A 22164-nucleotide genomic window follows, 5' to 3' on the forward strand; every position below is an offset into this window, starting at 1 on the left:
TTCCTGCTACTGCTCCCCTGTTGTGTTCCTCAGTCCCTGGGGCACCATTCTCCCAGCTCCTGGGCTAGTCACCCCTTCTCTCCCAATCACTCCCTCAGGCCATGCTGAGGACTCTTTCCCCTAAGGGTCTTTGGGCCTCAGCATTTCTTTCTCCTCTGGAGCGACAGTTCCTCACAAATCTGGGCTGATTCTAATGCATCCTCCAATTCTGCACCCAGAGTGATGGGAAAATACACAGGTAGAAAACCCCAAACTCTGGTCATGTCACTTGCCTGCTTCAATGCCTTATGACTTCCCACAGTCATAAGGATAAAGTCACAGGATAAAGTTCCAACCTCTTAACCTGGCCTACGAAGTCTTGAGCCAGCCCACCCAGCCTTGATAAACTTAAGCGGTCTCAGCATAGAGGTCACTTCTGGGAACTGTGGCCCTGCCCCCCTCCGGCTATGTTGAGTTCCTGCTCTAGGTACCACAGCCCTTGCCCCTCCCAGTATCATAGCACTTAATTCCCAGTGAGACCGTGAGCTTCTCGAGGAAAAGAATCAAAACCACACCCCATGTACTTCCCTGTCCCCAGCGCCTGGCACGGGAGCACAGAGCAGTCACTCCATCAATATTCCTTGCGTCCATGCGAATGAATGGAGCAAAGAATGAAGCTGGGATTCTTGACAGCTGGGCGACACAGACCAGACAGGCAGCTAGTGTTTAGCTGTGGCTCTGTGGAGGGTGTGGAGGCCCCAGAGGAGGCGTCACCCAGGGCGCAGCCGCTGAGCGACCCTCCCCCATCCCCACCCTGTCCGCAGGGCAGACGGCACTGAACATCGCCATTGAGCGGCGGCAGGGAGACGTCACTGCGTTGCTCATCGCTGCTGGCGCCGATGTCAACGCCCACGCCAGCGGGGTCTTCTTCAACCCCAAGTACCAGCACGAGGGCTTCTACTTTGGTGGGTACCGCCCCCGCCCGGCACGGGCTGCCCCAACCGGCGCTGGGGCACAGGGCCTGGAGCCCCCACTGCTGATCCCTGCCTGCTCAACATGTCCAAGGCCCAGCAGTACAGAGCCGGGACCGGGGAGGCTGCAAGGGGCAAACCCTTCTGAACCGGACATCCAGGGTGGACCAGAGAGGGAGGGGCTGGAGAGGTGGGGAGAGAATGGGAGAGCTGCATTCTGGGGGCGTCAGCTGTGATCTTAGAGGGCACTTGGGCATCCAGTTGAGCAGCCCTGTGTAGGGAACCGAGACTTGGGGGACAAAGCCCTATTTTATAGGCGCAAAGACAGGTCCCCAGAAGGGGAATGATTTGCCAGTGTAGTAAGGAGCTGATGCAGGCACTGGGCCCAGTGCCTTCCAGGAATGCACCTAGGAAGTCAAAAGTAAGAGGGGAAAATTTCCTGACTCACAAGTTAGAGAATCCAAAAGCAATTGGGGTCAAGACACTCTGGGTGAAGAAAAGATCATTACATATACTTTAGATACAGTGAAATTCACAGTTTTAACGGACCGTTCTGTTCAGCTCCACAAATGCATACAGTTGTGTAACCACCACCACGATTAGGACAGGACATAAATAGTTCCATCACACCAGAAAATTTCCCACACAACTTTGTCAACCTGTCTTCCCACTCTAGCCCTTGACTGACAACCTCTGGCCTATTTTCTCTTCTGAGTGGTTTTTCAATCAGGACAGCCTGGGTCTGAGCAGCCAGGAGGACAGGGTCTTGTCCAGTCCATTGCCCAGCGTCAGACCCCGTTGGAGACAGTGTAGGGAAATGTCTGTAAGGAGGGATGAAGAGAGGGAACAGGAGGGAGATTGGAAAGAAAACAGCAGGAGACCTGTTGTCCGGTCCTGGTTCTATCCCAGGCTTGCTGTGTGACCATGTGTGAGTCACCTGCCTTCTCTTTTTTTAACAAGCATTTATTGATCGCTTACTATATATACCAGGCAGTGTTCTAGGTGTCGGAAATGTATCAGTGAACAAAACAAGGATCCCTACCCTCATGGAACTTACATTCTACACTGGAGGAAAACCATCAACAATAAACATAATAAATAAGAACACCATAAAATATGTTAGAAAATGCTAAGTGCTATTGAAAAAATAAAAAGTAAGGCAGGGGAAGGGGAATTGGGAGTTCCAGAGCAGGAAGGAGGTGGATTCCAATTTTAAATAGTGTGGTTAGGGTAATAATTGAAAAGATGACGTTTGTGCAAAAGATTTGGAGGAGGTGAGGGAATGAACAATGTAGATACTGAGAAACAGCACTACCAGCAGAGCGGATGGCCTGTGCAGAGGCCCTGAGGTAGGAAAATGCCTGGTATGTTCTAGGAAAAGGAAGAAGGTCGTTGTGCCTGGAGGGAAATTATGAGGGTAAGAGAGAAGATGATGTCAGAACATGTAGGGCCTTGTGGGCTCTTGTTCTAACTTGAGCTTTTATTTTGGGTGAGGTGAGTCTCATGTGTTAGTAGGGTCAATCTGGCTGCTGTACTGAAGGCTGAAGGTAGTGTTAGAGGGCCAGAGTGGTAGAAGAGAGACCAGTTAGGTTATAGAAGTGATGTAGCTTTAGCCTCCCCCATACAGGGCGGGTGTGGGGAGAAGTCACAGGGAATCTGACGGATCAGTCCTGCTAAGGATATGGGCTTCAGTCCTAGGGTTGGGGAACACTCTTCTGGTCTAAGAGGGAACTGAGCTCTGGCGTTCCCCCTACCACCCTCCAGGCGAGACACCGCTGGCCCTGGCAGCATGTACCAACCAGCCTGAGATTGTGCAGTTGCTGATGGAGAACGAGCAGACAGACATCACCTCGCAGGACTCGCGGGGAAATAACATCCTACACGCGCTGGTGACAGTGGCTGAGGACTTCAAGACGCAGAATGACTTTGTGAAGCGCATGTATGACATGATCCTGCTGAGGAGTGGCACCTGGGAGCTGGAGACCATGTGCAACAATGATGGCCTCACGCCGCTGCAGCTGGCTGCCAAGATGGGCAAGGCCGAGGTGGGGCCTGCTGAGGGGGCAGGAAGGAGAGCGGGGAGGCTCACTGCCACTCTGCCAGCTCATGGGGCCTTTCTGGGGACTCCACAGATTACACCTTGGCCTGGGGAAGATCTTGGCCTTAGGTCTTGAAGTGCATTTTGGCCTGAGTTGGGTTTGTTCTGAGTGAGTGACCACACAGGACCACTGAGGTGCAGCATGTGGGGCCCCCGGTCTGGACTTCAGTCCCTAACACTCTGTTTCTATCCCCTGCTCTGGAACCCTTTGTCTGGGGTCAGAGTGAGGGAGCTTTAAGACCACAGTGACACAATACCTCATGTGCTTTGTGGCTGAGGATTCCCAGGTGGTGAGGCACCCAAGCGGAGGCTGGGCCTGACCCTCTGGGCCTTCAGCGTCTCATGAGGACAGGAGTACCGGAATGGCTGCTCTGGATCTGGAGAGACCTCGGTCTCTCATGTTGAACCTCTGAGCCGAGTCCCCAGCAGAGAGTGTGACTGCTTGCGGCCCTTTGTGCCCTGGTGGTGTGGCTGAGGAACTCAAGGCTTAGCCTTGGTGAAGACTCGGGCTGGGGTGGGCTCCCATCTCTGTGGCTGGCTGGAGTCACAACCTGGTCTGAGATCAAGGTCAGGATTCTGGTGGGGGGGCAAGGCTCAGAGAAGCTTGCTCCTCAGCCTCCATGGTGTCTGATCCTTGGGAGGGGACTGAGGCTCCCGGGAGGCTGTGGGAGGACTGGGTGGGTGCAGGGGCTGTTGAACAATCACAGCTGTGCCAGCCTCGGGGCAGCTGACAAGGGAGGTGGGTGCCCCGAGGGCCTTGGGTCTAGACCCAGTGGTCAGGCCTGGAGCTCACAAGGGACCTTTTCATTCTCTTGTGGGGGAAGGAGGTGTTGGAGATGGGCTTCGACAGAGGAGGAATTGTGTGCGTCCCCACTCTCCCCACTGTCTCCTACCCATAGCTGGGACACAGTTTGTGGGAGGCTTTGAGGAGAGTCAGATTAGGGCTGCAAGTGGAGCTTCCTCTGAGGCCCCCTCCCTGCCAGCCTCTGAGGCAAGTGCTGTGTCCGCATGGAGCATGGCCCCATGTCCCCTTGATTCTCTAGAGGACAATGTGCTCCCCTGTGGCCAGTCCTGGGGATGGGGCCCCCTCATTCCTGGTCCCTTCCCTTCTTCATTCAGTGTTCTTTGGAAAACTTTTCTGGACGATGCCCAAGGTGGCCGCCATGCTATGAGTGGAGGGTGCAGAGACGCTTAAGACACACCCTGTTCCTTGAGGCTTTTCAAGGCTGGGGGCTCAGGATGGGGAGACCTGCCTGTCCCTGGGAGCTCTCTGTCTGGGCTGTGGGGACAAGGCTCCCATATGAGATGACATGGGAATATGTGAGATCACGGCTCTGATGCTGTTCTCCCCAGCAGGACCCTCTTCCTGGGCCTTGGGTTGGTGCCTCAGGAAGCCCTGGCCCCTGTCTTGGGAAGCAGTGAGCTGGAGAGCAATGGCTCTCCACTTTGCCTGCGCTTTGGAACTGCCCATGGAGCTTTACAAAACACAGATCTCTGCATCCCCCCTCCAGAGATTCGGACCGAATTAGCTGGTGGTAAGGGATTGTTGAGTGTTCCTCATGACTCTACCATGCAGTGGGGTTTGAGGATCACTACCTGGAGAGTGGGTTTCCGAGGCCTCTCTGCCAGGCTGGCACTCTTGTATCACCCCTTGTCTGGCCCACAGTCAGTAGGCGAGTGAGCCTCAATGGGCATGGTCTTGACTGAGGGATGGGGAAGCCAGAAAAACTTCTAGTATCTTCTCACATCCAGGTCAAACAGAAATTAGTTCTCAGGATTGTCGATTCCCAGATTCTTCACTAAATGGGGTCCCCAACTGGTACAAGGATTTACGAGCTGATTGTGCAGCTTTCTGCATCATGCAAAGGGCCTCCACACCTTTCGTCCCTGGTATTCACAGTCCCTGGAAGCAGACTGAGCAGCAAGTTTCATACCCATTCCACAGATAAAGCTGAGCCCAGGGGTCTTGGTGGCAGACGCACGGGCAGGCTTCAATCCATCCAGGTGGGAGCATCTTCCCAGCCCTCCTCTACAGCTGTTTCTCTTCCTGTCCCCAGATCTTGAAGTACATCCTCAGCCGTGAGATCAAGGAGAAGCCACTCCGGAGCCTGTCCAGGAAGTTTACTGACTGGGCGTATGGGCCTGTGTCGTCCTCCCTCTATGACCTCACCAACGTGGACACTACAACAGACAACTCAGTGCTGGAAATCATCGTCTACAACACCAACATTGATGTGGGTCTCCTGGGAGGGCTGGGGAAGAGTAGGGGTGGGAGGCTGGCCTCTGGCCGGGGGCTCAGGGGGCACTGGGAAGACCCATGCCACTAGCTGGACATGTCTGTAGTCTTTTGCCTTAGTAGGCAGAGTTGACACAGAAAGGGGAGGGGTAGGGCAGGTGCTGTATTTGCCTGTTCCCAGCTGACCTTGGGTTGTAAACTTTTGTGGTGGGGGTCTCCTGGGCCCAGAATCCTGGCCTGGGCAGTGTGAGAGTCGGGGTGCGAGGGTGGGATGACTGGTGTTGATCTTATCTATCCTGTTTCTCCCCCTCTTCCCTAATGGTTCCAAAAACCCCCTTACCCTCTGGGAAGGCATGGCTGGAGCAATCAGGGAGGACTTCCTGGAGTAGGCAAGAGGGGGGAGATCTGTAAAGCTGGAGGGGAAGAGAGAGGATCAGCAGTGAGAGGTTTTTGGCTTTTGGGGGAAGTGAGGCAGCAGGCTGGATCTTCATCCTCCATGTGTTACCAAAAATCATGCTTCCCAGAGCCTGCTTTGTCTGGGGTCTCCCTGGAATCCTCACGGCAGCCTGACAGGTAGGGCAGTTTGATTGCTATCAACTTTATGGATGAGGAAGCTGAGGCCCTGGGAGGGTCAGGGATTTTCCTAAGGTCGCACAGTGAAGGGGGCCAAGTTGGGGCCATAACCCCAGTCATGGCCCTTCCCCCTTGTAGCCCTCGCTCCCCACCGAGCAGCAGGTTCTCCTGCTGGAAGCCTGGCTCCTGTGGGGTTCGGCCGCTGCCTGGGGGCGCTGGGAAGGAGCCTACAGAGTCGGAAATTACCTTCCCAACATTCCCAGACCAACCAGTCATGGGACACAATGACTGGCCCTTCTGCCAGGGGTGGTGCTGACTCAGAGCTCCCTCTGGAATGAAGGCCCTTTGAAAATGGTAGTGTTGTTCCACCCCCAGAACCGGCATGAGATGCTGACCCTGGAGCCCCTGCACACGCTGCTGCATATGAAGTGGAAGAAGTTTGCCAAGTACATGTTCTTCTTGTCCTTCTGCTTTTATTTCTTCTACAACATCACCTTGACTCTCGTTTCCTACTACCGCCCCCGGGAGGCGGAGGTACGTGTGCGCCTGGAGGGAGGGTGGGGCGATGGTCAGAGCTTCAGGACCTGGGAGCAGTCCCACGTGCAGATGGGGAAACTGAGGCCCAGAATGACCAAGACATTTGCATGGCATTCCCCAAGTGTCATCCTTCACAGTTTCTAGGAAACTGAGTATGTCTCCAGTGCTTAGCTATTGTGGGGAGATCTGGAGGGCTGGGAGACCCAGACCCTGCCCAGGCTCCATCTCAACCTAGAGCTGATTGGGTGTTTCTGCTGTGAGGGCCACAGGAAATGGGAGGAGGGGGAGGTCACTTTGAACAAGCTTTCCCATCACTCTGGGGCTCAGTTTCCCATTCATTACACAGGGCACAGAGTTTCAGCTGTGAGTGTCCTGTGAGTATCGGGATACGGATGGGTCCTGAAACGAACGAATGCCATGAGGTGTGAGGGGCTGTTAACATGGACTGGATTGTGTCCTCACCGTAGAGTTCCGGGCTCCCACTGTGAGTGGGGCGGGGGTAGGGAGCTGCCGTTCTTTCTCTCACACCCTACAGAGATCAGGCTTCGTGCTGGCCTCTGGCTCAACTTGAGGGTTTGGCATGTGTATGTGCATGGTCCCTCCAGAGTTGGCATGACCCCTGCCTTCCTCATTCCCCATTCTGCACCCATCCATTCCTTCCCTTCCTCCCAGGCCCTCCCACACCCCTTGGCCCTGACACACAAGATGGGGTGGCTACAGCTCTTGGGAAGAATGTTCGTGCTCATCTGGGCCACGTGCATTTCTGTGAAAGAGGTGAGTGGGCCGCAGAGCCTGTTTGGACTTGCCTGAAAGGCAGGCAGAGTGACAGCAGGCCTGCCTTTGATCCAGCCTGCTCTGCCTTACTACTGAGCAGCTTTGGGGAGGCGTTTCCTTTCTAAGCTTTGGATTTCTTAGTTACAAAATGAGAATAAATAGATCAGCAGGTCTGTCCTACCTACTTTCCACCTCTCCACCCCCCTGCCCATCTATCAGCCATTTATCTACCTTCCCAGCCACTCAGTGACCCATCTTCCTGTCCCTCCATCCACACATTCAGTCACCTGTCAGTGACCCTGTCATTCATCTGAATTCACAGCATTTCTCCCCACTGTCCTTCTATCCTTCATCCATTTTCCATCTTTCCATCTGTTTATCAATTGATCACTTATCAATCCATCCATCTAACTAGTGAATCAACAGATACATGCTGAACACCTTCTGTATGTGGGGCCCCGGGGGGAGGTGATAGGGAGGGAGGGAATTTGTCCTCTTTGAGCTCACAGTCTTGTAGGGGATTTCAGATAGACATAAATATCTGCACTTTAAAATAGGCTACGAAAAGGGCCCTGTGTGGGGTCCAGACAAGTGCTCAGAGGAAAAGAGAGGACTTTTATGTGGGGATAGGAGAGGGAAGGAAGGCTTGAAAGCAGAGATGGCCTTTAGTGTGCGAGGGTGGGATTGGGCATGAGGACACTGGGGAGGAGGCCATTACAGGGTGGGCATGGGGAACAGCATAAAAAAAAGGCTCAGAGGCGGCAAAGCAAGGCCGTATAATTTTTTTGTCTTTTTTTTAATTAAATTTTTAATTTTGATTTCAGTGCAGTTAACATAGTGTTCTATTAGTTTTAGGTGTACAATATAGCGATTCAACAATTCTGTACATTACTCAGTGCTCCTCAGTATAAGTATACTCCTTAATCTTCATCACCTCTTTCACCCATTCTCCCACTCACCTCCCCTCTAGTAACCATCAGTATGTTTTCTGTAGTTAAGAGTCTGTTTCTTGGTTTGTCTCTTTGTGTGTCTCTCTTTTTTTTTTCTCCTTGCTTGTTTGTTTTGTTTCTTAAATTCCACATGTGAGTGAAATCGTATGGTATTTGTCTTTCTCTGACTGACTTCTTTTGCTTAGTCTTATACTCTCTAGCCCCATCCATGTCATTTCAAATGGCAAGATTTCATTCTTTTTTATGGCTGAATAATATTCCATTTTATATATTTATATATATATATATATATATATATATATATATATATATATATCGTGATATATAGCTATATATCTTGCATTTTCTTTATCCACTCACCTATCATGGGACATTTGGGCTGCTTCCATAGTTTCGTGATTGTAAATAATCCTGCAGTAAACTTCGAGGCGCATGTATCCCTTTGAATTAGCGTTTTTGTATTTTTTGGGTAAATACCCAGTAGCGCAATTACTGGATTGTAGGATAGTTCTATTTTTAACTTTTTGAGGAGCCTCCATGCTGTCTTCCACAGTGGCTGCACCAGCTTGTATTTCCACCAACAGTGCACAAGGGTTCCTTTTTGTCCACATCCTTGCCAGTACCCGTTGTTTCTTGTGTTGTTGATTTTAGAAGCTGGGCCACATTTGCAGAATGGCAGGGAGCTGTGTGGCTGTACTGCTTTGCAGAGTCTGGGTGGGGATAAGGGGGTAGTGAGAGGTGTGAGAAGTTTGGGGGTGCAGCCATGCTTACCCTGGGGCTGCCTCTGCGTGCCAGCACAGATCCCCTTCCATATCCCTCACTTGGGCTCCGGCTTGGCCTTCACACCCTCCCCCTCACTGAGCCTCAGTCCTGGGGAGACACTGCCTTCCTCAGATCCTCCAGTGAGAGGCATGAAGAGGGTACAGCTTTTCTTTCCTTTCTGGCCTCAGGGCATGGCGATCTTCCTGCTGAGACCCTCAGATCTGCAGTCCATTCTCTCTGATGCCTGGTTTCACTTTGTCTTGTAAGTAGGTCTATCCCATTGGTCAGCACCGCACAGGCAGGGCTCAAGTCCTGTGTCGTGGGTGCTGTGTCCTCTGGAATGACCATCCTCCCACGTCACCATGTCTCAGTCATCCTGCCATAGTCTCGTGGCCAGGGACCTCCTTTCTCCCCTCTAGTAAGAGAGGCCCATGGATGCCCATGGAGAGGACCAGAAGACCCTACCATAGTGCCCACCATCAGGCTGCAGTGATGACTGACTTCACCCTGACATAGAGTCCTGGGCAGCAGATGGGGCAGAGAAGGCAGGAGGAGGCTTAGTAGTGTTGTTTACTTCTTTATGAAGGGATGGATGGTCTGGGCCAGTTCCTTCTAGTTGTGTGGGGGTCCAAGGTTACCATCTCGGACTCTGGCAGATCAGGGCTGGAAAGCACTGGAGAAATCATAGAGTCGCATCTGTAGCATGAAAAACCAAAGCCCAGAGCATGGAAGTGAGTCATGCAGAGCCTTAACCCCAGCCTCCCAGTCATCTTCATCTTATGCTAGAGGAGGGCTGACCACCTTAGGGCCCTAGCCAGAAAACCCAGCCCAGCAGCCTTTCTGAACGAGGTCACGTGCAGATGACATCAGAGGCTTACGTGACCCTTGTCTCTAAATGAACAGAGGCTGATTCGGCATTGCTGCCTGTGAATGGAGCAGGATTTGCAGCATGGGACGAAGAATGTTTGGCTCTATAGCTCTGTAGGTCCCCTCTTTTGAGCATTTGGGAAGCTGGGTCTCTATAGGACCTTGAATCTTGGCCCAATGTTTCCAAATACCTAGGTGTTTTGTTACCTATGTACCTGCCTTCTAGAGGCACGAACGGAATTCTTCATCCCTGCGGGCAGGTGGGGTGCCCAGATACTTCAGTGAGTGGTAGGCCAGGTGCAGGACTGCCTCATGATGTGAGCCACATGGGAGTCTTTTTCCCTTTGAGAAAATAAGATAATTCCAGAGAAGAATTCATTTATACAGCCACTGGCTTTAGTGCAGACAAAAGGCACCGATGCACTGTCCTTCTCTTCTGCTTCCTAGGTGCTTTGACAGTGATGAGGAGGGTGTATACACGCTTCCTCACTTCAGTCCAAAATGTATCGGTCACCCAAACATTTGCTTTTCACTGCATGAGAAAAACAAGGATGCCTGTGTCCTAATTTAGCTACTTAGATATTTTATAACCGTGGAGACTGTGATGTTATAAGCAAGAGAGCTTTTTATCCAGATGTCTGCATAGCTGATGGTTAGCGATGTTTAGGAGTAATTTTGATCCCGTGTGTTTGTTATATATTGTACCCTAATAATTTTAATTGTGGTAAAATACACGTAACATGAAAGTTACCATCTTAACCATTTTAAGTGTACAGTTCAACAGCATTAAGTATATTCATTTTGTTGTGCAACCAATCTCTGTTTAGCGTATCTATCGTTTAGCATATGTTATAGCTTTTAAAAAGATTTTATTTGTTTTTAATATTTATTTATTTTTGAGAGAGAGAGTGTGTGTGAGCAGGGGAGGGTCAGAGAGAGAGAGGGAGACACAGAACCCGAAGCAGGCTCCAGGCCTGATGCAGGGCTTGAACCCACAAACGGTGAGATCACGACCTGAGCCGAAGTCAGACACTTAACCGACTGAGCCACCCAGGCACCCCAAAAAAGATTTTAAAAAGTAGGTCATGGGAGACTTTTGTTATGAATGGCTTTTAAGTATAGACATGGTCAGTTTTTGTCATTTTTGTTAAAAATGCAATTATTCACTGTATCCTGTCTACCCCAGTGGTTTCCTGACCTATGTGGGGCTCAGAAATCACGTGGAATCACGTGGGTGATTTAAAAAACATCCAACTGCCTGGGCTGCTCTGCAGGGCTTTTGAAACAGAATCTCCTTGAGTCCTGGGGATCTGTATTTTTAACAAGTCCCTGTCAGCTGCAGCCAGCCCACTGTTGGCTCTGACTCGCATCTGCTGATGGCTCCTGCAAGGCTGGATTTCAGACATGGTTGAGTGGGGCCAGGGCAGCCTCGCCTGTCTCTTTGGCATTAGCCCGCAGGGTGCGGGAGGTTGGGGATTTGAGTATCTACCCGTATGCTGAGGAGGAGTAAGTAAGGCCCTTGTCTCCTGTGTCTCCTGAACAGTTTTGTCCAAGCTGTGCTTGTGATACTGTCTGTCTTCTTGTACTTGTTTGCCTACAAAGAGTACCTCGCCTGCCTTGTGCTGGCCATGGCCCTGGGCTGGGCCAACATGCTCTACTACACGCGGGGATTCCAGTCCATGGGCATGTACAGCGTCATGATCCAGAAGGTGCGTTGGAGCTTTTGAGCATCGCAGACAGGCAGGCTCTGCAGCAGGGGAGCCCTCAGAGAATGTCCATTTTCAGGTGGGGAGACAGGTCTGGAGAACAAAAGGCCCTTGTTTCATGGGCCAGCCTCTGCTCTTTCTCCCAAACCCCACCGTCTCTCTTTGCCTGTGGTCAGGCTTTAAGTGTCCAGACCCGAAAACACCTGGCTTGTTGGACACAGGGAAGGAATAACGCTTTATGAAGAAGTATGCTCACACCCAGGCAGTGGTGTGCTGGTAAATATTTAACGACCAGCTCTCTGGGAAACACACACACACACACGCACACGCACACGCATACACACACACATTATGTTTATTATAAATTTTACTATGCAAAGAATGAGTAGTACACCATTTACAAATAATAAAATAAATTATGCTCTTTGTTGTAAATTCCACATAACGAGTTGAATCCAGCAGAATGATTTGTTGATTTTGTTGAGCTCTTCCATCTGTTGCCAACCTGTGGTTGCAACTGACAAAAGTATTGTTGCAAGCATAGATGCTGGTTGGTATTTTTCTTGACTTGAAGGTGTGAGATGAAGCCTTATGTGGGAACTTCCCTTGTTTGTCAATGATGTGAGCCACTTATTTGCTGAATTGGATGATAATTTTCAAACGCTGGAAGACTGTTTCATTAATGTTATTGTGTAATTCACCATACAGCAGCTACAGATAGGATACATTCGGAAGTTTAATCTGCCTTAACATTTTCTCTATCATTGTCTTAATTCCAGACCTAGACAATCAGCAGAATAATGTCTCTGATTTGTACCATTTACCAATTTCCATGGTGCAAATCCTACCATGGCTGATTTCCAGCTACCAGTACCGACATCATCAAACACAGAGTCGGGAAGAGATGTGCAGTAACACATTATGTAGTACACGCACACCGTATGGCTGCGGTAGATGTAAATAACCTTAAGAGCATAGGTAATTGCAAAATAACTAAGCGATGAGAGTTGAATATTATCTTTGTTTTGAACATAATTTACTTAATTATAAGCTTATGCGATTTAATTTTTAATAGTGGTTGTGTTTAAACACCAGCTTACAAAATTCATGAAAACGTAACCGTCAGCTCTTACGAGCGCGTATGTGCTGGCTCCAGCACACCACTGCCCCCAGGAAGTGTGAGGATTTCAGACGTGAGTCTGTGAAGAAAGGTGCTCCCATACAGGCTGAATCATCAGGGACTGAGACAGACTGTGTTCCAGGAGGGAGGAGGGAGGTGAGCAGGCAGGGAAGGGAAGGGAAGGGAAGGAAGGCTTCTTGGAGGAGGTCGGCCTAGAGCTGAACTTTGGAGCATCAGGGGGATTTGTCTAGGGGAAGGGAGGACAGCCTGAGGGAAGGCATGGTTAGGGTGAGGGGCCTGGTGAGGGGAAGCAGTAAGGAGATCAGGGTCTAGTGAATATGTGCTCAAACCTTACCCTTGAATCATGTTTCTTTCTTTATAGGTCATTTTGCATGATGTTCTGAAGTTCTTGTTTGTATATATTGTGTTCTTACTTGGATTTGGAGTAGGTAATTGATTTATAAATAATAGGAACTCCCACATTTGTAAAGCACCTTCTATAGATGTCAAAATGATAAGGCACAGGAGCAGCCTCAGCAACACTTATGTCACCTACCAGTGGAGCACTTGCCATGCTAAGCATTTTCCAAGCATTGTCTTTTTACTTCTCCCAGTATCTCCACTAAGGGGGCGTCATCATCCCTGATCATAAGGTAACTGAGGCTTAGAAGCAGACCCGTCACTCTTGTCCATCCACACTGTGGGGTATGCCACCCACATTCACATCCAGCATGTTATGTGGCCCCACAACCTGAGGTAGGCTGGGCAGGCGGTTTTGGCCCCATTTTACAAATAGGAAAACTAAAGTTTGCAGAAATTTGACTCATCAATGGTCTTTGAAAAATAGGAGTAAATTAATGCATGGGGGATAACCTCCTTTGGCCCCACGCATCGTGTTACTTGTAGTTTACTTCGGATATATCTATGAGAGCCTCTGGTCTGCTGGGGACTGGAGATAGGGAGGCCCCACTTAAAATCTCTTCATTTGCACAACCTGATTTTATTCTTATTTTATTTACAACTCCTGCAGAGAAAGATATCATTGTATTTTCCCATGCCAGTTCTCCTCCTCCCATCCACCAGCCCCCCAGGGATCATTGGCATTTGAAATGAGGCAGCCATCCCCATCTTCTGGTATCTTTGCTGGACCACAGTGTGCTTATTTATTTACTCCTTCACTTGTTTATTTATTCATCCATCCATTTACTCATTAATTTGACCATCCATCCATCCATCCAACAATGAGCCACTAGTATGGTGTGTTGGAGAGAAGAGAAGAAAGAAGCCAGGTCTTGGCCAGGGAGTCTCCCTACAGAGCATTAGAAAGAGACTCAGGACCTTACAGTCTTGGAGGATGGCCCAGGCTATAGGAAGTTGGGAGTCCAAAGCCTGGTTGGGGAACCAGGGATACATGTGGATTATAATTCACAACTCTGCAAGTCTGTGAGTGATCAAGGGCCAAATGGCAGGGTAGAGGAGCCTGTTTTGTTGGGCAGGAAGAGCTTTCTGCAGGAGGTCAGGGCAAAGAACCAGCCTGATGAAGCTTCCAGGAGCTGAGGCTGGAGGTGAAATCTAAATGGCCAGAGAGAATGAGGCAGTAGGGCTGCAGCGTGTATGTGGTAGGGGAGGGCGGGGGGGGGGGGGGAGGGGGGAGGAAGGGGGAGAGGGGGGAGGAAGGGGGGGCATGTGTCTACATGCAAGTATGCATGAGCTTGTTGGGTAATTAGCCAGGCACAGAGCCAGAGGAGAACACCCTGTTATGTCCTCCCAGCCCTGGCTTCATTGATCGAGAAGTGTTCCAGTGACAACAAGGACTGTAGCTCCTATGGCAGCTTCAGCGATTCGGTGCTGGAACTCTTTAAGCTCACTATAGGCCTGGGCGACCTGAACATACAACAGAACTCCAAGTACCCCATCCTCTTTCTGTTCCTGCTCATCACCTACGTCATCCTCACCTTCGTCCTCCTCCTCAACATGCTCATCGCCCTGATGGGAGAGACCGTGGAGAACGTCTCCAAGGAGAGTGAGCGCATCTGGCGTCTACAGGTGAGCCTGGCAGAGGCCCCGGCACGGGGGCCTTCACGGGGACCAAGTTCAGCACACGGTATTGACAACTGTCTGCACCAGTGGATCTGGGGTGGGGGCCTGGGAATCTGCATAAGCGCTCTGCGGTCGGCCAGGTTTGAGGAAGTCTTAGTCCAGGTTCCCTGGGTAGAGGGTCTAGGCAGTGTGACTGGACAGCGGCACATGTGATGCAAACCCAGGCTTATGGACATGTACTGCTCAGAGTTAATGGCGTGATACGTGGATGTTGAACTGTGACCTTAGATTGCATTGAGAGGAGCAGCATAGGGCCTAGGACAATTCTGCTGTCCTCGACCCTGGCTGCCACCTCTTACACGCTGTGGGCCTTATACACTGAGGACACTACCCCATAGGATGGTCCAGAACCGGTTACCAGGCCTGAGACAGGACTGGAACCTGTGCCTCACAAGAGAAGGTGTTGGAACTAGAGTTCAAGAAGGTGAGGGTTCCCTCAGATATCTGCAGAGCTACTTGTGGGAGGATAGTTTCCTTCTGTGGCCCCAGAAGGCAGAACTGAGGTGTTGGGGGCAATGACCAGGAAGTTTCTAATTATTATGGCCTTCTTAATTGGTTTGTTGATTATATTCAGGATAGATTTGACAAATTATTGACAGGAAAACTGCTGAGGGGTAGTCCAAGGCTGGCATGGAGGTGGGACTACGTGATGTCTGCCCCTCTCTTCCCTGTGGGATCCCAGGATCCTAACATTTTCACTTAGGAAGCTGCTGGACTTCCAGAAACATTGTTTATGTTATGTTTAAAGCAATTTGAACACTTTTCCCAAACTTACTGGCTTTTCATTTTTGAAATCTGTGGATTAGCTGAACCCTCAGGATCTATGCATTAAGCGCCCAGTGGAGGGAGAGCTGGCTGTTTGGTGGTGTGTGTGCATGTACTTGTGTGCACGTGTGCACGTGCGCATGTGTGCACAACCCTGTGGAGATGTCTTCCTGGGCTGGCTCCTCACTGATGTGCTTACTCTCATTTATGTCCCCAGAGAGCCAGGACGATTCTGGAGTTTGAGAAAATGTTACCAGAATGGCTGAGAAGCAGGTTCCGGATGGGAGAGCTGTGTAAGGTAGCGGAGGAAGATTTCCGGCTGTGTCTGCGGTAACAAAGGGAGAGGGGCCCCCGGGTGGTGGTGGTCTTTGGGTGGGGAGAGAGAGATGAGGCGGTGAACGTTGGAGAAACGGTGCCACCGCTTGCTTCCCAAACCACAGCTACAGTCGGTTCTGACCTCCTCGGAACAGGGAATTTGCTCTCGTGGGGTTGCTAGCCCTGGGATGAGGTTTCTCGAGCTTCCGCAGGGAGAGGAAAGGAGACTGCTGGTTGCAGTTCCCCTCTCTGCCCCCTGCAGGGGCCTCCATGGCCTCTCCCTGACACTGTCTGGTTTAGGAAACATTTGCTGGCCTGGCGCTCTTTGTCCTCCTCTCTATCCTGTGTGGGTTCATGTGACCCAGGGGACCCGAGGCACATTTCGTCACTGGCAAGTGGAAAGTGAGACAGCTACTTTCGACAGATATCAGGCTGTCTGGTTTTTAGAAAGTGCTTGTTCATGCCGTGACCAACTTTTCTGACGATCCTACCCCCGTCTGACTGCCTGACCTTCCACACTGCCCTCTGTGTATCACCTTACCGGAAACAGCTTCTCTGACTGAGAATCCCACACCGCGGAAACCACCGTTTCTGGCTGTCATCCTTAGCCTAACAAGTGTCTCTAATTTTGACACCCTCATTCTAGAGATGTTCTCTGAATGTGAACTTCAGCCAAACCACTGCCTCCATTTATAATCTAGCACCTTAGACTCTGCCCACTCTTATTGGGGTTTGAACCCTAACCACCTTCACCTAGTGAGACCTTAACCCTAGTTTAACCCTAAACTTCTAAACTTCCACAAGTTTACTCCTCACACTGTCATATCTCAGCCTGGGCCCTCCTCCCCTCCTTCCCCATAGACCAGTAAGGAGCAGCTGTAGCTGTCTAAAGATGTCCCCTTGACACCTCTCTGAGTTTTGGGGCCCCACACACTGGGAGGAGACCAATCCCTTGAGGCCTGGGAAAATGGGGACTTGGGTAGATTTCAAACCCTAAAAATGCTGACATGACCATGTGAGGTAGGAGTCCCAGATCCCTGGGGTGGACAGAGGAGGGCCGTCTAGGACACCGCAAAAGCCATGCTATTTGTTTGCATCTAATGAGGTGCAGTTGAGAAATAGGATGATTATCACACTTGCAGGATCAATGAGGTGAAGTGGACTGAATGGAAAACGCATGTCTCCTTCCTCAATGAAGATCCAGGGCCTGTAAGACGGACAGGTACTGTTGCTGTCAGAAAGCGTGGCCACCACACCTGTCTGACCATGTGATCTTAGGCAAATCATGTGTGAGGGCCCCGATTTTCCCCATCTGCAAAATGGGAGGGTTGAAGCAAATTGTTTCTCAGGTCCCCTTCAGCTCTGACAGTAAATTTTTTTTTAATGTTTATTTATTTTTGAGAGAGACAGAGTGAGAGTGGGGGAGGGGCAGAGAGAGAGGGAGACAGAATCCGAAGCAGGCTCCAGGCTCCAAGCTGTCAGCACAGAGCCCGATGTGGGGCTCAAACTCACAAACCATGAGATCATGACCTGAGCTGAAGTCAAATGCTTAACTGACTGAGCCACCCAGATGCCCCTCAGCTGTGACATTTTATAACCCTACCCGGAATAACTTTTAAAAATCAGGTGGTGAAAAAAGAATTAGGTGGTGCATTGGGACATGGAAGCCTATGTTACAGAGCGCTGCCTTTCTAAAATAGGGATTTTGGGGTTCTTTTGAAAGCAGATTTCAACAAAATCCAAGATTCTTCCAGGAGCAACAGCAAAACCACCCTGAACGCCTTTGATGAAATAGATGAATTTCCGGAAACTTCGGTGTAGGAGCAGAATGCAGAGCTGGTGTGGGCATGGGCCGTCTGAGGCTGCTGGCTGGCCCTGGACTTGGTGCTGAGGGCTTTGCAGAGTGGAGGAGCCTGGCTCTGTGTGCCTACAAGCAGAAAGCACCCTCACGCTGAGCGGCTGACTGAACTGAGAGAGGCTGCTGTCAATCTGAGTGGGAAACACCCTGGATTTTTTTTTTACTCAGCAGAGTTTGTGTAAATCCATGGTGGGCGGTCCTGAGCCTGGGAGTGAAATCCAGGGTGAAGTCTCTGGGCTCACCAACTGGAGGTCATCTTGGCTGGGAGAGAAGCATGGCAGGGAAGGGACAGAGGCCTGAGGAGCAGAACTTCCTTCCTGCCAACATCTCCTTGACGCACCCCCCCCCCCCCCCGCCTCCCCCCTCCTCCGGCCCCAATCCCAGCCCACACATTCCACTGGCTCCCTTACTGTGACTGGGCTCCAGAATTGAAGGGATTCTTGATCCCATCCCAGCACAAACAGGGGACTGAACTCAGTGGGACATCCTGGGGGAGGAGGGGACTGAGCTCTGGAAACGCCTTTTTGGACCCTTCAGGAAACAGGAAACTACTCTTGGAATGAGAGCCTTGGCACGTCAAGGCTTGAACTGTCTCACACTGAGAGACACTTTTAGTAATTAACACAGGGTTTTTATTTTCAACAGAGAAAAGACATTTCAGTTTTGAAAATTACTTCAGATGAAGTATGTGGTTTTAAAATAGATTTTGGGATTTGGGGCAGATATAAGTATTATATACTTGGCCTCAGGGTGGCCAGAGCAGGGACAAAAGGCTTTTCTTCACACACACAAAAGTCCACATGAGACATGCCAGGCAGGGCCCGTGTGGGCTGCTGCGACCTGGGGGAAGAGTTGGCCCTTGTCCTTGTCCTGGCCCTGCAGTCACGCATGCCTCCCAGCTGGGATCGTGGCTTCATCTGAAACAGAAATAGCAGCTGTTCTGTTTATACGGTCTTAAATCTCAGAGGTTACTATTATACAACAGTATTTCTCGTTGGAGGAATTTAACAAAATACCTGAAATGCTCTGGCATTTAATATTTTTGTTAACTGTGAATTTTGAAGCTGTGGAGAAGGAGTGTGAGAAAGGAGTGTTTGCCAAGGCACAGGGCTTGTATTTAGAGCCTCGTCCTCCAATTTCCTCCCCCAGAAATTACACACAGTCAGTCTGGGACAGAGGTGCAGTGGGGACAGAAGACTTGTTCCTGATCACTGGAGCCTAGACAGCCAGAAAATCTACTCTGCCTTATGTGTCTGGTAAAAGGATTCATGTGGGAATCTTGGAGGGTGGACTTACAATGATATTCATCATGAATTTTTAATTTTAAAGGGCATAAAGATAAATTTGGCTTTTAGACAACTTAGCAGTTGGCTAGTGGATCTGAGCTGAGGTAAACCGAGGAGTGCAGGCCGAGCAGTCCACTCTGGGTACGTTTCTCCACTTGGGGCTGCTCTGCGTGGCACTACCCTGGGTGAGTGGACACTGGCCTTTGTGTCCCTGATGGGCCAGGGCTGAGAGAGGAGGTCAAGGGCGAGCTTGAGACCTGCAAAGTCTGCGGCAGCCCCTGTATTCCCAGCAGATGCCAACCAGGGCTCTAAGACGTGCTCGGGTCAAGTTCCTGTGTGGGCAGGGGTAGCAGGCCCTTGACATGTCCTCTGGAAAGGGGAGACTGGGGGAGGAGGGTTGTCACAGAGGTAGGTGGAGCACGTGTGTTCCAGATGGGCAGAACCAGTGCCAAAGGTTGGAAATTTCAAGGACAAAGATTTTGGTTCCATTCATCCAGCAACTACTCCAGGTATTTGAGATGTTTACGCAGAACTTTTTAGAGATGTTGTTAAAGATCACGGTCAGATGGACTTCGAGGTCCTTTTAGCCTGGAGATCAGCATCCTGTATCTGGAGTTCCCTACTTGCATACATCCAGAACAGGTGCCCTGATCTGAAGTACAGCCATTCGGATCCATGGTGCCATGGTCTGGTCATTCCAAAATTGTTTTTGTTTGGATATGAATGGACAGAGCCACATGGCTCTCCATTTCCCACTTGAACAAAACCTGGGAAGTGAGGCAAATGGAAATCAGTAATGGGATCTTGGTCTTCTCACACATATGGAGAGCTGTTTTCTGTGGGTCTGAATGGAATTTGTTGGCAGGACCATTTTCTGTCCTGGATATTCATCCCTTAAAAAGCTTTCAGCCTAGATCATCTGAGCCTCGGTAGGTTTACCAAAGCAAAAGGAAGCAATGAGTCAGAGATCATTGATTTAAAAAGATCAGTTCCCCTATTTTACACCTGGAAACTACACCCCGGAAAGGAAAGTGGATTTGTTTAAAGCCAGGCAGGAAGTCATACCAGAGCTGTTGGAGCTGGAGTTTCTGACTCCTGGTCTCCCCCAGCTCCGTTTTTGTGTTTTTTTTTTAGCACAGTTATTCAGTAAACTTGAGTCTGCCTTTGTGGTTGCCACATATGTTATGTCAGGGAGGGCTAGGGCTTTTTGCTCAGATGATTCATGATGGCAGTCTGCATTGTCCCAATGATCCCTATGACAGATTTAAAACTCAAGTGTGCACATAGGTGTGTCCCAACCACACACACACACACACACACACCGTGCCACATTGAATCCATGGGCATATAAGGACATCTTAAAACTTCATGATTTACATTTCAGTAATTTAAGGGGTAGGCATTTTCCAGGCATGGAATCTCCCATGCTTGGATAATGGTTTTGGCTAGAAATTTTCCTTGAGCTAAACTGCCTCAGGAGGAATCTATTATTCTAGACATCACGTGACGTATCTGTTTGGAATGAAAATGGTGCTTACCTTCCTCTCTGGGTTGTAGCAGAAGGTATGAGGTTGTACTGTGAAGTAATTAAGCTCTTAGAAGGCCCCTGCCTGAGAGAGCCCAGTATTATTGAAGTTCCTTTCCTTCCTCAAAGCCTGGTGAACTGTGGCCTTTTGCTCTGGGCGGGGCCCAGGTCGATGGGCCTTCATCCGGGCCTGTAAGCCATACTTGATTTTTGCATTGATTTACATGTTTATACTGTGATCTTGGTCCCAAACATAGGATTGTCACCTTGTTCTCACTGAATGTGCCTGATCCTTGTAAATTTTAATTCACATACTTGATTTTAGTGTTATGTGTGTAACTCTGTGTTAAATTAAGAAGTCATAGAGAACATTTTAGTGCCAATGAAGAAATGCTTTTACGATTTCTAATAAATATTTATTTTGCCTTGTCATGATCATGATTTATCCTTGTCTTAGGTATGCCAATATGAAGACCAGCTGAGAATCCTGGAGAGTTGCTTTCTCTAGGGATAAAGGGGAGCCCGCCCACTTTTTGGACCTGAAGCATTATTATTGGTTCCAGCTCAGGGACAGTCAGTATGCTGAGGCAGGTCACCCTTGTACATCTCCCAGTACACTGAATGTCCAGTATTCCATCTGAACCACTCGACAACTCTGGGGTCAGTTTGAGTAAAGGGAGACCAAGGGAGTTGAAATGACACGCTCAAGGAATCACAGCCAGAAAATGTTAGCGGGTTAGGCCAAATGACCCCCAAGCAGTGATCTATCCATCATGCCCTACTGGCTCTCCACTTATTTTGCATGGTTACAAAACCATGGCTCCACGTGGAGACCAGAAAGTGTAAGTCCCTTCTGTCCACCTCACAGGACCTTTGTGAGGAGGCAATGATGTTACTATCGTTATTCGCCAACTCCTATGTACATGCATGTTTAAAATTCTTTTATTTCATAAGGATGGCAGTTTTTAACTTGAATGCCAAGACACCGCTGGGTCTTGAGGGGTTGCAAAACTTGCAAACAATCTATTAATAAGTGATTCGCTGCATTTGGTGAATTTTTTACTTCCTTCAAATGACTCCTAGAGTAACACCCTTTCCTGGGATGGGTCTTTTTGAGTGGCAAAGAAATGAGAATTATACATAATCTACATCCTACCTCAAACAAGCTTCGGCCTGTAATCTAGGAATGTGCTATCCACGGGAGCATTCTGGGTGGACTGATAGAAAAAAAAGGTGGAAACCCCTGTCATAGGATATGTTCTGGGAGTGGGATGCCTCGGTCAATTGGTATGAACAGTTTTATGGCTCTTGATATTGTGAAGAATTACCTTCCAAAAGGTATTTTGTAACTTAAGCCTTTAAGATTGTATGTTTCCTATTTATAAAGCTTTTCCAATCACATTGATTGTTTTAATGACACAGTTTTATAGATTTGATAAGTATTATATCCCCATTTAATAAGCAGAGAAATTGAGACTTGGAGAGAGGTAGAAGGACACATAAAGGTCATGGTGCTTTTTCCTGGGCCAAGGATCCAGGCTCCCTGAGGTTTAGTAATTAGTGCGAGTCAGTAGTGCCAATGAGTTTGAATAACAGAGTGGCCTCAGTCACATTTCAGAATATGTCTCATCCAGGTAAAGGGACTATGGGGGTGGGATAGGGTTTCAAGAAGAGGGAACAATGTGGGCAGAGACCTCAAGTTACTAGGGAGCTTGATGCAGCTGAGGATGGAGAAATCCGTG

At 49.5% G+C, this 22164-nt stretch overlaps 1 protein-coding gene across 4 annotated transcripts in view; it reads left to right on the plus strand.

Annotated features, from left to right (window-relative positions):
• TRPV3 (transient receptor potential cation channel subfamily V member 3) overlaps positions 1-21821 on the plus strand; it is a 37364-nt gene extending 15543 nt beyond the window's left edge. The window contains exons 7-18 of one of the 4 annotated variants that reach the window (XR_015243920.1): positions 804-944; positions 2715-2995; positions 5106-5282; positions 6233-6391; positions 7067-7168; positions 9069-9142; positions 11291-11456; positions 12956-13022; positions 14345-14619; positions 15656-15736; positions 16896-16975; positions 20880-21821. Coding sequence is in view for 2 of the 4 variants with exons in the window: in XM_086686285.1 (XP_086542411.1) it covers positions 804-944; positions 2715-2995; positions 5106-5282; positions 6233-6391; positions 7067-7168; positions 9069-9142; positions 11291-11456; positions 12956-13022; positions 14345-14619; positions 15656-15768; positions 16896-16975; positions 17480-17574 (1730 nt within the window). In the remaining 2 variants the exon portion in view is untranslated. Of the gene's footprint in view, positions 1-803; positions 945-2714; positions 2996-5105; positions 5283-6232; positions 6392-7066; positions 7169-9068; positions 9143-11290; positions 11457-12955; positions 13023-14344; positions 14620-15655; positions 15769-16895; positions 16976-17479; positions 20855-20879 lie in introns of those variants that run through there. The other 3 variants (XR_015243919.1, XM_086686286.1, XM_086686285.1) reach the window with 3 other exon arrangements.
• The last annotated feature ends 343 nt before the right edge of the window (positions 21822-22164 follow it).

Source organism: Puma concolor, chromosome E1, assembly GCF_028749965.1.
Source record: "Puma concolor isolate L17-30 chromosome E1, mPumCon1.1.hap2, whole genome shotgun sequence".
In the NCBI taxonomy this organism is placed as follows: Eukaryota; Metazoa; Chordata; class Mammalia; order Carnivora; family Felidae; genus Puma; species Puma concolor.